Below are 15,969 nucleotides of genomic sequence, written 5' to 3' on the forward strand. Positions count from 1 at the left end.
ATTTACAGTACTGTATTAGGTCCACTTACACGTGGCTTTTTTACTGTACTGTATTTATTGAAAAAGCCACGTGTAAGTGGACCTGGCACAGTTTGAACTTGTGTTCAAGGGTCAACTGTATATTCACAGAAATGTGCAACCATCCCTTCCTTTAAAAAACAAACAAACATTTTTTTCTTCCACCTCAGCTTGCCCTCTTCCAACTTAAAGCTGTTATTCTGTGTATGGTATTCAACTAATTTCTTTTTCCCTTGCCTTTTATTCATTTGGTTACCCTTTTTCCCTTTCTGATTTGCACACTATGTGTTCATACATGAGTAAAATGGATAAATTAATAACTAGTATTATTCATCTGCTTCTGTGTGTGTTTATTACACCTCAGGTAGAAGAGACAAATTTAAAAACTAAAGCTGTTTGGATTAATGCAGAATAAATGAATTGATGAAATACAGTTAGGCTTCATTAACATTTGAGGGACCGTCGAAATGTATTAGTATTCTTAATATTTGACTTTACAAAATAAAGTCAATTTAACATCTTGCGAATTTAGTCATATTTTGCCAATTTCAACCTCAGGTTCCTCTTTTTTTTTTTTGTCTTCTAGTCCTTTTTGCTTTTCTAATCTTTAACATGAACCTCAGTAATTTTAAAAAGTAAACATTCCTTTGTGTCCCTTTTCTGGGAAAAATGAATTAGCATTAGTAAATCTAGAACTGTAACAGTAAATATAAAGTATGTTCCTATGTGTTTTGCCTGTCCAAGTCAAGTTATAGAAAACTACAAGGGTAAAATAAATTGTAAAATGTTTTTTGAGGTTCAAGTATAATTTTAAAATCACTTTTTGTTGTCATAATTAAATTCAGAGAAAATTACATATAATATAAATTTACAGCTTAACAAATTTCTTGTAAGGCAAATACTCATTTAACTGGTACCCATGTTACAAGAACATTATCAACACCTCAGAAGTTCTTTGAATTCCTTTCCCAGTAATAATTCCTTGGTGGGAATTATTTTCTTTAATGTGTCTTTTTTTTCTTTAATGTGTCTTTTTTTTCTTTTTTCTTTTTTTATGTTTTTTTATTTTTCTAAAACATATTTTGTCTAACACCATAGTTTAATTTTTTTCAAACTTTATATAAATACAGAATGTGTTCATTGTGTCTAGTTTCTGTCACTCAACATTATGTTTGTGAAATATGCCCAAGTTGTTGTCTCTAACAGTAATTTGGAATTGATAATAAATTTTAAAAATGCAATAGGAAGTGTCCTAAAATAACTTTGAAAAGTGATAAATATTTTATATTGATTTTTATAATTGTAAAAGTCCACTCAGTTCCTGTGTAATTCCCAAAACACTGTCTCATAATCTTCAATTTTGTTTTAAGGGGAAGGGGTTAACTCCATGGTTCAGTGAATTGGTAGTTAGTTTTATGTGAGGAAGAGGGATATTATCAGTTAACATTTTGTTATGATTTATGGTGTCTTTAAGCCTTTTTAAAATATTATTAAACTTTTTGAGAGCCAGTATAACTTTTTTTTATCTAAAATGTAGGTAAATGAGATGTATCTTTTAGTATTTATTTGCAAAACATAATTTAGAATCTGTACTCTGTTACTCTAAAACAGTTTAATCTCTAGGCCTGCACATTCTAAAGAATTAAAATCCTTTTATTTTTTTTTTGGTAGGAGGAATAAACATGGTGTATCTCGAAAGAAGATTGCTCAGATGTTGGATCGTTATGAATATGAAATGTCCATCTCTATTGTAATGAATTCGGTGGAACCGCCACACAAAAGCACACAAAGACCTCCTCCTTCACAGGGGAGACAGAGGTGGGGAGGCTCTCTAGGCTCACATAATCAAGTCTCTGTTACAAATAATCATTAAATTGGCTCTTTTCAGCTAACATGTTTGTTGCTTGCCCTTGAAAAGAATTAGTGAGCCTATCTTGAAGTTTAAATAGTTTCAAATTTAAAAAAAGACTATGTTGCCTCACAAAGGATGTTACCAGCAAGCTGTTTAAATCCTAAAGTGTAAATAAAAATTATATAAAATTGTTTTTAAAATGTTCTTATAATTTTTTGTTGTAATTCCCTTGGGTTATTATGAAAACACCTTAGAGAGTAGGTAGGACCTAGAATAGTTTTTCTACAACTGAATTTTAAACTAATTGTATCTATTTTATAGGTAATGTTGAATAGTTTTATAGCTCATACCTAAATCTAATTTTTCATAAAACATTAGTATTTTTTTAACTACCTTAAAAATATAAGAAATACTAACTTGATATAGGCACCTCAGTTGATTTTTCTATAATACAGGTAAAATTAGGTTTCTGCAAATTCATCTGTATGACAAAAATATTTCTAAGCTATAATTAACATATCAGTTAAAACAAATTCTCCATCAAATGCTATACAGCAGTAGGTATATCAATCACCTGGGTGGTTTTCTCCATAATGTACATATCCATAATATATAATAAATACATATTTTCACCCTTCTCAAACCATCTCCTGTCCCTCCACACTCCCCAGTTCTAGAATGAATAAATAAGGAAATCACTGTATATTTAGAAAAAGCTTTCCAGGTTATTTTGATAATATATCACTTTTCTCTATTTAACACTGTATAATTCTAATATAAAAAATAATTTGGACATGTCCTTAGTATTAATTGTCAGAAGATTTGTTGTAGTATATTTTATTTCTCCTGGTTTTAGTTTTTTTGTAGATCAACTATATGTCTCATTGGATAGTTTTCTTTGTTAGATTGTGTTTTGTCACTTAAAATTTAAAAACAGAATTCATTTCAGAGATTTTGTAATTCATCCTCATCTTTGATTTGCTCTTTTTAAGGAAAAAAATCTCAGCTAATTACATGCTATTAAAAAATGTTACCTTCAAAAGTTTTACATGGTAATATTTCATGGCCCGTTAACTTTCTCCTAATCCAGCCCATCCTAAATCTAGTAATCTTTCTTCATGTTGTTTAAACCGTTTGCTGTTATTTTCAACTTTACTTTAAAATGTTCTCCTACATCTATATATTACTCTTTAAGTAATACTAAGTGCAAGGCTCAAAACTAAATACAGTACTCTCAACAGGTCTGTATTACATTGCCTTTAGTGAAATAAGAGTATGATTTCTATTTATTTGTACTTTTCAGTGCTGTTTACATTTGGATGGATACTACTTTGCTTTATTTTGTTTAACACATATGTTTGTATGTATTTGTTCATCTTAACTAAATATGATATAGTAAGAAAATGCTAACTCATGTTTTGTGTGTAAATGTATATATATTTATACATATACACATTTTCTTCATCCACTATTTTCATGTATTCTTTTGCTTCAGAGTAATACTTCTTGATATTTGGGCTATATTTTTCAGTGTTTTATTATGTACATTAGCACATTTTGAAAGTAGTACAGAAGGATTTAATTTGGGGACAGATGAAACCACTGTTAGATATATACTGTGTGTTCCTTTGTCTTTATAAAACTGTTGGGAGTAATAGTGCTATGAATCTATAGTTTTTTATTAATGCTTCATTAGCCAAATTTATTTTAAGGAGGTAAATGTCTTTGAAAGGTACAAATTATAAAGAAATATGTCATGTTAGACAGTAAGTCTGAAATAAATTTCCAGATTTTATTATGGATCAATTTCATCTTTTAGTACTTCTGAATACTTAAATAATCATGCAGAGATCATTACTAATTCCTGATTTTTTTTTTAGTATAAATCCATAATGAGGCAAGGGAATTAAGATTCTGAAAGTTTTTTTTTTTAATAGGTTTTATTTATTTATTCATGAGAGACACAGAGAGAGAGGCAGAGACATAGGCAGAGGGAGAAGCAGGCTCCTCACAAGGAGCCTGATGTGGTACTCGATCCTGCACCCTAGGATCATGTCCTGAATCAAAGGCAGACAGACGCTCAACCACTGAGTCACCCAGGCATCCCAAAAGTTGTTTTTTTAAAGACAGAAAAATTAATAGTTCCTCTAAGCATATTAAATTAATACCTCCTCCATTTAGCTTATTTTAATTCTTTGAATAATAACAATTAGGCATGAATACACAATAAAAGATACCAAAATCACTGTTACAAGTCATTGCTTTGACTTTATTTTTTAATTTTTTCATTGCTTTGACTTTAAAGGTCTATACAAATCTTTAAAAAAATCAGAAATTTACTGATTAGAGAGGTATTTCATCAAAATTTTTCTTCTACTCATATTCTTGAGTTTGGTTTATTTTATTTTAATTTATTTTTTTTCCAGTTATATTCCTAATGAAATAGCTTCCTGTTGCTCTGCCCCATTCTGAATTGGTCTCCATCCCAAAGAATAAATGAAGCATTAGTCATATTTAATAAGATAAAATTCATTTAGTTAAGCAGAATATAGCTTAATGTAAGTTGTTTTTTCATAGGCTTGGTATAAAAATCACTTCCTTTATGATAAGCAAATTTATAGTTTTCTATATGTCCTAATCCTGCTAGCAAAAATACTTACTGTTATTTATTTTTCTTTTTTTACTGTTATTAAGTTGAACTTGATTTTTAAATAGATAATCTTTATTTTTAGTATTCACCTTTTCAGGAGAAAATGTTAACTTTTTAATATTTTATGTCTATTTTAATGTACAATTGTTTACAAAAGATTGGGTTGCCTTTTGTTGGAACAATAGGTGGATTTAAGTACTTGAAGTTTATTTTTTACCTAATTAATATAGATTGTAGAATTTTCTAGTTTTATGTATAGGTAAGTTTTGAAAGAGTGCATTATTTCAGAGGATATGAAATATTTATTTTGACCACATTTGAGTTTTTATTTTGGGAAAATGTCTGATTTTCTGAGCTTGGTTTTTTAAGTATAAAGAAAATTGGTAGTGTTCTCTTTGGGAAATGTTGAAAAAATGTGGTTATTTATATATTACTGCCTTGAGCGGATAGGTTTGCTAGTCTTTTTTGAAATTTTATGTAATATTCTAATATGAATGTAGTAACTGAGAATTTGTTATTAGGGCTGAAGAGAGAGAGAGAGTGTGAGTGAGTGTGTGTGTGTGTGTGTGTGTGTTTTAACATTTGGAACCCATTAGGTAGAGTAACACTAGTCTAGAATCATGACAAAGTATTGTTAAGTTTTTGTTACAATGGCCATTCAGAATAAATATTTGGTGGTAGCCGAAAAAGAAGCTTGAGGTAGTGGTTTTAAAGTTAAATTTTAGGATCCCTGGGTGGCTCAGCGGTTTAGAGCCTGCTTTCGGCCTCCAGGGCGTGATCCTGGAGTCCCGGGATCCAGTCCTGCATCGGGCTCCCCGCATGGAGCCTGCTTCTCCCTCTGCCTGTGTCTCTGCCTCTCTCTCTCTCTGTGTCTCTTGTGAATGAATAAATAAAATATTTAATAAAAAAATAAAAAATAAAGTTAAATTTTACAGGTTTCAATTTATAAATAAAACATTTTTTTCCATTAAAATTGTTAGCTGTAATTCTTGTGAATTTACAGAGGAAGGAGGGAGTATATTAAGAGGTTAATGAATATCTTTGGTGATGGTTTTCTTTCTCTTCACAAAATTAAGATTGGCATACCAATTTTTATTTTTAAGATTAAAATATTGTTAAAATAATTGATCTCCCTATATGTATATCAGATTTCTTCTTAAAATAGGAGGTAAAAGGTACTATTAAGTTTGTTGAATGTAATAGGTTCTGAAAGAGGAGTAATTAGTGGTTTTCTCCTGTGTCTTTTTGATCCCTTTTTTCACATTTAAAATTAATTCAATTGATTTAAATTGCTAAGTATTTTAAGCCTAAAAATTTTCACTTTTTGCATGGTTTTACATTGCAGAGCAAACCCTGAAAATTTTATAATGATGATGTTAGCAACTTGGTTCAGAAAACTTGTAATAGAATGGTTATCATTTACATTCAATATCTTTATTTAGACAACACTAAAAGGCATAATTTTTGTAATAGAATATATATTTGTAAGCTTATTTTATTTTTTTTTTTTTAAGATTTATTTATTTATTCATGAGAAACACAGAAAGAGAGGCAGAGATAGGCAGAAGGAGAAGCAGGCTCCATGCATGCAGGAAGCCCGATGTGGGACTTGATCCCGGGACTCTGGGATCATGCCCTGAGCCAAAGGCAGACACTCAACCACTTGCCACCCAGGTGTCCCATAAGCTTAGTTTTTAATATATCTCCTGTGGAAATTCTTAATACATTGTCACTGTAAAATTATGTATAGAAACAAAGGGAAAAAGCATAAATAACTTTTTGAAAAAAGAGCCTCAACCAAAGTGGAAAAGGTGTCTGTTGGAAAATTTTGACTTTTGGGTGCATATAATAGAAGTTTATTATAATCATTTAGATTAGAAATAGTCTTTTCTTTCTCCTTTTTCCTAACAAATCTTGTTCTCTGAATGATAACCCTGTCGGGTTCCAGGTGTGATAATTGTAGTAATCACATATTATAATACACTTCCCACTATAGGCCCTATTAACTTCAAAGCTGTCTTAAATTTAAGTAATATAAAATGGATTATTTTATAGTTAATAGTTTGTCTGCTAATCTTAGAGCAAGACACTATCGCATTAATAAGCATTATCCCTACTTTGGTGAGTAACTGAAGACTTTATCTAGGAATGTATTCCAGTTGTAAAAATATTTCAATTATCTTTAATTGAGCTTTTTGTAAATTAGTGGGAAGACTGAGAGATTTTTAAGATGATCTAGGTGCTTTTGCCTTTAATTTATTAGTAACTAAGAAAAATAATAATCTGTTCATTTATGTTTAAAATTGTGAAGTTGAGTCCATTGAAATATGCTTTATTTGGATTTTCTTGTCTTGCATTTTCAGAGGACATATAAAATCAGTTTTACCCTTGGGTTAGTTCATCTACAGCTGTTATTACAGTTGTACAACTCTGTAGTGTCTCTTTAATTATAATCCTGAATTCTTCAGTTTTTTTAGCATAACAAAGTGGAATTTGATTTTGGGAAGGGATTGTGGGTTCTTCCTCTGCATTTATTATTTTCTCTTTTTTTTGTCTTAATAGTATTAGAAATCATGTTTCTTGTTTCTTTCTTTTCCTGTACACATTTTCTTTTTCTTCTGTCCATTTTCTGCTCAGCCATCCTTGTGTAACTGCATAACATTTTTAATGAAGATGATGGGATGGTAAGTGGCTGACCAAAATGGAGGTAAATTTTTCCCTCCTGTTTCACTGAACTCATTGTTCCTTATGAACCTTATTTAGTTAACTGCGTTACATTTATAGATTAGAAGCTTTGCAGTTGGTTTCCTGACTGCAGTTTAGTAAGAACTTAGATATGAAAATACTTGGAAAGATTTATAAAATTCTAACAATGTGTTACTCATTGGTTAAGAATCCCATAAACATAAATAGTGTTTGAATGTATGAATTCGAGAAAAATTTATTTTATAATACTTAAGCATCATGATAGACTTGTTGGTAAGTAGTAGTTGGGAATTCAGTAGTGTAGAATTCACTATTACATCATGATTCTCCAATCCACCCTTATTAAAGAACTGAGTAGTTTTTAAGGGAAGCTAATAGCTTGTTTTGACAACCTCTACAAGTGTTTCATATTGTGCAATGCTGCTACAGTGTGCAGTAGGAATTTAATAGCAACGAGCCTTAATATAATAATGTTCATTTAATAGCTGCCATTTATTTAATGCCTGTCAATGCCAGGTTCTGTTGTAACTGTGACTGTTAACAGGCTCCACGTTTTCATAACAGCCCTATAAGGGTTTTAAGAAGAGGAAACAAAAACTTAGGTTAAACAAGTTCTCCAGCATAATTTCTCTGGGGAGAGATGTAACTGGATTCCAAATCTAGTTCAGACATATTTCTCACTATAGCCCATTTTATCCTTTAAACATAGTTATCTTTTTAAACATTATCTTCAATATAGCCTTTTTTTTTTTTTAAGGTAGGAAAGAATTTCAGGTGAAGAGTTGAGTGCATCTTTAATGGTACTTTTGAATTTGTAGGGTTGAAGGGATGTTGATTTATCAATGACGTTGAGTGAAGAAACTTGTAAGTGGCCATTTATTTAGAGTCCTGTTTTTAAAAGTCAAGACAAAGTAGAGATACTGTTTAGTATTAAATGTTTTCTACAAAGTATGCATTGATATAATTGATAATCATATTTCAGCAACATCTTTTCAATTGAATTTTTATATATGCTGTTGTGCTTTAATGTTTCAATTTATTTTAATTTTTAAATTTAATTCATTTTTGAAATGTGTAGTATTCAATAAATGGATTGTTAAATTATATAAGCTGTTTGTTTTGCTGATTTTGAGGCAGTACTTCCCAGAATAGATCAGCACTGTGTGTAAGTAGTCTTAATTTTTTTTCTTTTAATGTTCACATATTTTGTAAGTGTGCTATAATAGTAGATATTGTGGAAATTACCTCAGTTTTCTGAATTTCTGAAGAATTCAGCATTTCTTTCTTTTGTAATAGCATCTTTTTCTTCTGCATTGTTTAATTTTTCAAAATTAAAGAATATAAGAGCCAGTTACTAAGTTTACTATATAAATAATATATTGAGTTAATTAGATTCTACAAGGAAAACCTTTAAGTACAGAGTGAAGAATTCTTGCTGTTGAATATTTGCCTTATTTTGTTTTAGTTAACCTAAAAAATAGAAGGACTGGATCTTGTTTGGTTTTTCTTAATCCCTAGAGTAGATTATGATTTTTAAAAATTGTAAAATGTGAAATCAGAGGTAGAATTTTTGTTAAATAAAGAAGGCTTCTTAAAAAAATAGCATTAGTTTCATCAATCGATTAAAATAGTTCGGGACCTAGAAAGCAGCATGTTATGGAATTGAGATTATTGGAATCTAGTACAATGTGTAACACTGGCAAAGATGTGGCTAAAACATTTTAATTCAAATATAAGTACATTGAAGTATGTACAGGAAATATGATAGGGTCTGGGCTAGACATTTTGAATTAAGATTAGTGAGGGAAAGACCCTATTTTTAAAAATATTCCAGGGAATGATAGGAAAGAAATTGTTAAAGCTGGAAGGATCCTGGTCAAAAGTAGTATTTCTCCCTGCCTGTTTTATCTTTGCTTTTCAAAATCCAGTAGCCTAAGTTATTTTAAAAGATTATCTTGTATCCTAAGTGCCACAAAACAGGGTGTTTCTTGTCATTCTTGGTCACTACTGGGTCTCTTTGGATCTTTGTTCTTCAAAAAGAGTCAATAAAATATTTGTTGAATTTAGACAGTCTTCTCCCTAAAACAATAACCTTTTTATATTAAGGACACAATTGATCTAAAACTTTATAGGATAGTTTGTAATTAGGAAACATGGAGATGGATTGTGAATTAGTTGGGTTTGATACTTGCTAGAGGTGAGTATACAGTTAAATGCTCATCCATTTAACTTGACATATCTAATACCATCAGAACCTTTTATTTCATGATTTATGGTCAAGAAATTAAATCTTAGAATACAGACAACTAAAGCAACCTTCAGGCTTTTGATTATCCATTTCTTTTACAATTACTTAAAGATTATTCTCCCTGCTTTCTGCTTTAAGATTTTGCAGAATTCCCAAAAAACTGAGAAAAATACTTCACGTATTTATCCTAAAGTGGTCATTTTTCAGCACCCTTCTTCAAAGAACTGTGATCCTAATAAAAAAAAAATCAAGTGCTTGATCTCTTTTCATTTTGAATACATTTATCTTTATTCAGCATAAAGAATAGCTGGTACTGATACATATCTTCATATAATTGTTTTTTTATTTGAAAAATAATATATATTGAGTTATTGTTTGCCTTCTTTAGCTTAAGTAATCTCAGTTTAGCTTTTCTTTAGTTTGTTGTCCTACTTAGAACACTTTCCAGCATATTCATGGCATAATTTTAGTGAAAAGAACACGTTATTGTAAGAGTCATACAATATGAGTTCCCCTTCCTTTTTTTTTTTTTTTTAAATTTTATTTATTCATGAGAGACAGAGAGAGAGAGAGAGGCAGGGACACAGGCAGAGGGAGAAGCAGGCTCCATGCAGGGAGCCCGACATGGGACTCGATCCCAGGTCTCCAGGATCACACTCTGGGCTGAAGGCGGGGCTAAACCACTGAGCCACCTGGGCTGCCCTTGAGTTCCTCTTCCATTTGTATCCATTTCTTTTCTACTTCAGTAGAGAAGGTAGCCCTCCTCCAATCCAAACTCCTGTGTTCTGGATTGCACCTCATACTACTATCTTAGGAATTTTTATATGTTGTCAGTTATTTCTTCTCTTTGTAACTTAAGTCTTGCCATCTTTGTCCATATTCAGACATGATCAAGTCTCATCTCTTAAAGCCTGCCTTTCTTGACACCTCTCCTTTACAACCAAACTCCTCTAAAGAACTGTGACTATTGTCATTCTCCCCTCAACTGTTTCTGATACTATCAGCCCACTCCATTTTAGTTTATTCCTCTATCATTCTAAGTAGATCTTAAGTAGATCTTGTATTGATTAGCTTTTTTCAGTCCTATAACTACTCAGCATTTGACTCTTGACCACTTTTTTCCTTAGTATGTTTTTCCTGTATAAGGTTTTTGTTCATATCTCTAGGAGTATTTCTCAGTCTCAATTGCTGCCTTCTCTTCCTCTTGGTTTTTGCTTTTTAGAATTACTTAAGTTTTAGTTCTAGACCATCTTCTCTTTTTACTCTTAGCTTTCTCCATAAGATTACATCATTTCTCACACATGGTAGTCTCCTACTTTTTTCTTTGTCACCCTATAATTTTATCCACAGAGCAAATAATCTATAATTAAAAAAAATTTTTTTAATGTAAATTACATCACTTCCCTTCCACTTCTTCCCTGATCCTGACTTACGCAACTCTCCCCTTCCATCTATACTGGTCTTTTTTGTCTGTTCTTCAGACATGCTAAGCTTGATTTTGCTTTAAGCATTAGCTCTTTTCCTAGAATGCTATCCTACTCTTTTCTACCTAGCATTGTTTTCAACATTCAGGTCTCACTTCAGATGTCACCTTTGCCAAGATGCCTTCCCTGATTATTTCAATCTTAAGTAAAATAGACCTGTCACTCTTAACTACGTTGTCGCATTTTGTTTTCATCATAGTACTTACTAGTAGTTGAAGTTACCTTATTTGGTACTGATTTGTTGGGGGTTTTCCTGAAAAAGAATATAAGTCCCATGAGAACTTGTTTATTTTATTCACAGCTGTATCCGCAGAATCTAGACCAGTGTCTATAGGAGCTCATTAAATATTGGCTGAAGGATTTTGTGCTCACAGCTTTTGTAATTAATAGTATTGATCCATAAATGTATTTTCTACTTAGACCTGGTTTGAGCTGGGCAGCTCAGGTGGCTCAGCGGTTTAGTGCCTGCCTTCAGCCCAGGGCGTGATCCTAGAGACCCGGGATCGAGTCCCACATCAGGCTCCCTGCATGGAGCCTGCTTCTCCCTCTGCCTATGTCTGCCTCTCTCTCTCTCTCTCTCTCTCTCTGTCTCTCAGGAATGAATAAATAAAATCTTTAAAAAAAAAAAAAAAAGACCTGGTTTGAGCTTCAGCCTGTTTACTTATCTGCCTACCTAATATTTCTACTTTTAAGTCTGGAAAATTGGACAGGGACCTCTCCTATTTCTGGATTTCTAGGATTTCCTTATATAATACATAGATATACCATCCATTTCTGCAAGCCAGATACTCGGGAGTCTTCTTTGATGCTTCCTTTCCCCCTTCATATTCAATCCGTCAACCAGCGTCTGTGGATTTTGCTACTTAAATATCTCTTGAATCTATCCATTTTTGACTGCCATCTTTCTAGTTTGAATTATCATCTACTTTGAATTATCTCTTACTGAGAATTGAGTCCCCACATTCCCCACATCAATTCTTGCTTTGTTCTAACCCTTTCTTTGCACATTCTAAGCAGACTAAAGTATAATGGACATACGGAAAGGTGCTTAAATTATAGCTCGTATTTTCACAAAGTGATCATATCCATGTAAACAGAACTCTACTCAAGAAATGGAGCATTACCAGCATCCTCCTAGCTGAAGTAGAACCTTTAAAATAAAAATATAATGTGTAAAACTTTTTAGGTGCTTCCCATTGCTGTTAGGCTAAAGACCAAAAACTGTGCAGTGATATTAAGACTCTGGTTGATGTGACCCCTACCTTCCTGCCCAACCTCATGTTTTACTATTATTCTTACTTTTTGTACTACAGCCCTACTGGCCACTTCTCAGTTTCTTGATTGTTCTGTTCAGTTTCCCTTCCTGGAAAGTTCAGTGTGCACACACCCCTTCCATACTCATCCTTCAGATTTGAGCTCTTCAGAGAAGTTTTGGACATAGGTTGGTGCAGACCAAAATACATGGTATATGTTTTCATGTACTTTATTAATTTATATATGATTGTTTCCCCTCCGTATTTTTAAGTCATATTTTGAGTCAGACATTGGATCTGTTTTCCTCACCTTTACATACGTGGTCATCAGCTAGACAGTGGTTAGGAAAGAGTGATATTCCATATTTATACAATAAGTGAATATGAGTAGCTTCAGCTTGTTGTGGGCTGAATTGTGTTGCTTAAAATTCATGTTTTTGAAGTCCAATACGTAGAATGTGAATATTTTGGGATATAGGGCCTTTAACAGTAACTACATGTGGCTGGGCCTGAATCAAATGTGACTGGTGACCTTATAAGAAGAGATTAAGATAGTCACACACAAATGGGAGACCTTGTGAAGACACTGGAGGAAGACTGCTATCTAAAAGCCAAGGAGAGAGACCTTTCAAGAAATCAACCCTGCTGACACCATCATTTTGGACTTTGAACCTCCAGAATTGTGAGAAAATTAGTTTCTGTTGTTTAAGCCACCCAATCTGTGGTACTTTGTAGATCTGGCAAACTAACATAGATTTTGGTACTGGGAGGTGGGATGCTGCTCTAATAACTACCTAGAAATATTGAAGTGACTTTGGTGCTAAGTTATGGTAGAGGTTTGAAGAATTTTGAGGTGCATGTTAGAAAAAGCCAGGGTTGCCTTGGGAGATTGTAGGTAGAAATGTGAATGCAGAAATGTGCTAAGTAAGGGCTGTGAAAGAAAAGAGATGGTTTCTGTTGTTTTGGATCACAAACAAAGTCTTGGTAGAAATGAGAAAAATGCTTTAGTGAAGCCTCGGAAATCTTATTGGAGAATGCGTGAAAAGCAATCTTGTTAGAATGTGGCAAAGAATTGGCTAAATTGTATTCCAGTGTTTTGTGGGAAATAGAGCTTGTATAATGAACTTGAATCTTTAGCTGAGAATTCTAAGCAAAGTGTTAAGATCCACAGTCTCGTTTCTCCTTGTTGATAGAAAAATGCAAGAGGAGAGAGAAATTGAGGAAGGAATTGTTGAGCACAAAGGAACCAAACTTGAAGATGTGGAAAATTCTCAGCCTATGGTTATTGTGAAAAGTTAGAAAGTATGTGTTCTGGAGATAACATATAGGTTACTGCTAGACAACCATTTGCTGAAGAGATTACGGTCTTGTGACATAGGCATCCATTAAGTCACCTCAGCAGAAATAGAGATGAGATTATGCTAGCAGAAACTAACAGCTTGGACTAAAAGGGATAAAACAGGCTGAAATGAAGGAAGGCCCTTAGATTTCTGGGATTTCTTGAGACCAGTTGGTAGAGCCAGCTGGCTGTGATCATGTATGTCTTTCAAGAACATAGAAGGATAGCCCTGGAGGCAGTTCAGAAACTGACAGGGCCGCCACTGCTATTGTGGGATCAGAATGCTGAAGGCCCAGAAGGCAGGGCCTTCACCTGGAAGACCAAGCATGGAGCCAAAGAGGGATTCTTTAGCCTTAAAATCTAATGCAACTTGCCTTGTTAGGTTTGAACTGGTTTGTGACCCATTACCCCTTTCCTCTTTCTGATTTTTGCCTTTTGGAATGAGAATGTCTATCCTATGCCTGTCCCACCATTGTATTTTGAAAGCAGATAACTTACCTAGATTCACAGTAAAAGAGGAATTTTGCCTCAGGATGAATCCTAACTCAAGTCCACCCATATCTGATTTAAATGATATTTAGTTGAGGTATTGGACTTAGAGTTGATGTTGGAATGAGTTAAGACTTTAGGAACTGTTGGAATGCAGTGAATATGTTTCACGTATGAGAAGGCCATGAACTGTGGGTGAACTGTGGGGACCGGAAAGCAGAATGTTACAGGACTAAATATATATGCTAAAGTCCTAACTCCTAGTACCTTAGAATGTAGCTATTGGAAGATAGGGCCTTTAAAGAGGTAATTAAGATAAAGTCATGTGGATGGGTTCTAATTTAATATGACTGGTATCCTTATAAAAAGAGTATATTAGGACACAGACACAAAAGGAAGACCATGTTGAAGACATTGGAGGAAAACAGCCATCTGTCAGCCAAGGGGAGAAGAGGCCTTAGAAGAAACCAACACTGGTGACAATTCAGTTTCAGACTTGAAACCTCCAGAATTCTAAGAAAATAAATTTCTGTTGATTAAGCCACCCGGTCTGTAGTACTTTGTCACAGCCTTACCAAACTAATGCACAGCTATTACATTTAGCTAGTTGAGCATTTGTGAGACATTTCCTTCTCTCTTCTGCAATTCCTTCATGTGTATAAAATAAGGATATTTGGATCAGTGGTTCTTAATTTTTAATTCAAAGCTTTCTGAAAATGGCATGTATTTCATTCAGAAATATGAATTGCCTGACACTGGAGATGTTCACAGTATGATAGAGTTCTGTGTTTTTTAAGACTGTTCCTTCAAGGTACCCTAGGGATTGTTGTGAAGAACAGAAACCTCCACTTGTATAGAGCACAGATTTTGAAATTGCACAATTAGAACATAACAGTAGCAGTTCTGACTACAGCTTAGGTGAGCCACTTAACTTTCTGAAACTTGCCCCCATAATTAAGGATAATACTTTCTCACTACAATATAGGGTTATTGAGTGGAAAAAACGAGATGGGTGTGTTAGAGTTTCAGCTGAAATAGCTCTTTGTTAGCCTTGAAATTCTGTGATTTTATTTTACCTCTTGATGATTTTACCTCCTTTTGATATATACTAGGAATAGGCAGAGAAGGAAATAAACCAATTTTTTTATACTAGTTAGAAATGCTGAGAGATATGTGGAAGAAGGTTATTTATCAAAGATCTTCGTATTTCTCATCAGTATAGGCACTTGAGTTAAGCTGAAAACAAATTTTGAAGATACATGTGCCTTTCTATTATGTATATCAGCACTATTAATTCATCTGTGTTGTATGGATTGTTGGTATGATCTAATCAATTTAATATTCCCATTTTTACTGATAAATTTGGTATGACCAGTTTCACAGAGTAGTGTCTTGGCAAGACCACACAAACATATTTCTTTAAAAGAAGAAGGATTTTGTTTTGTTTTAATGTCAAGCATTAGGAAGAAAAAAAAAAAGCATTAGGAAGGTAGTGAGCCTTTTCAACCTCCTCCTTGTCTTCATGGAGACAATTTTCCCCTTGTTTTTCATACATGAACTTTCAGGTAATGTTCCTGTCATGGTATGGTATCAGCTTACCTGTAGTTGTATGAAACAGTTATTGTAGTCTGAGCTTCTATGAAATGAGTTATTCAAAATGGGAACATCAGTTTGAGTGTCCATTTTCTATTTGTATAATACAATCAGAGAAGTGATAAAGAGTCGCAAGATTTATTAGACAAAGAGGAAGAAGATATAAGTTGGAAGGTAAGAGGCAGGTTGTAATATTTTAAGATGTAATTAGTACCTCATTTTATTTTTAAAGATTTATTTGAGAGAGCACACACAAGTGGGTGGGGGTGGGGCGAGGGAAAGAATTTCAAGCAGACTCCCTGCTGAGCATGGAACCATACACAGGATTCATTTCAGG

At 33.1% G+C, this 15,969-nt stretch overlaps 1 protein-coding gene across 14 annotated transcripts in view; it reads left to right on the plus strand.

Annotated features, from left to right (window-relative positions):
- Positions 1–15,969, plus strand: part of N4BP2L2 (NEDD4 binding protein 2 like 2) — a 78,581-nt gene that overhangs the window by 16,696 nt on the left and 45,916 nt on the right. For 9 of the 14 annotated variants that reach the window (XR_013362799.1, XM_077868165.1, XM_077868164.1 and 6 more), the window contains one exon: positions 1,690–1,836. The exons of 1 other annotated variant lie outside the window; for it this stretch is intronic. Coding sequence is in view for 11 of the 13 variants with exons in the window: in XM_077868165.1 (XP_077724291.1) it covers positions 1,690–1,836 (147 nt within the window). In the remaining 2 variants the exon portion in view is untranslated. Of the gene's footprint in view, positions 1–1,689; positions 1,911–7,157; positions 8,581–15,969 lie in introns of those variants that run through there. 4 more of the 14 variants (XM_077868171.1, XM_077868170.1, XM_077868169.1 and 1 more) reach the window with 3 other exon arrangements.

The sequence above is a fragment of the Canis aureus genome, chromosome 24 (assembly GCF_053574225.1).
Source record: "Canis aureus isolate CA01 chromosome 24, VMU_Caureus_v.1.0, whole genome shotgun sequence".
In the NCBI taxonomy this organism is placed as follows: domain Eukaryota; kingdom Metazoa; phylum Chordata; class Mammalia; order Carnivora; family Canidae; genus Canis; species Canis aureus.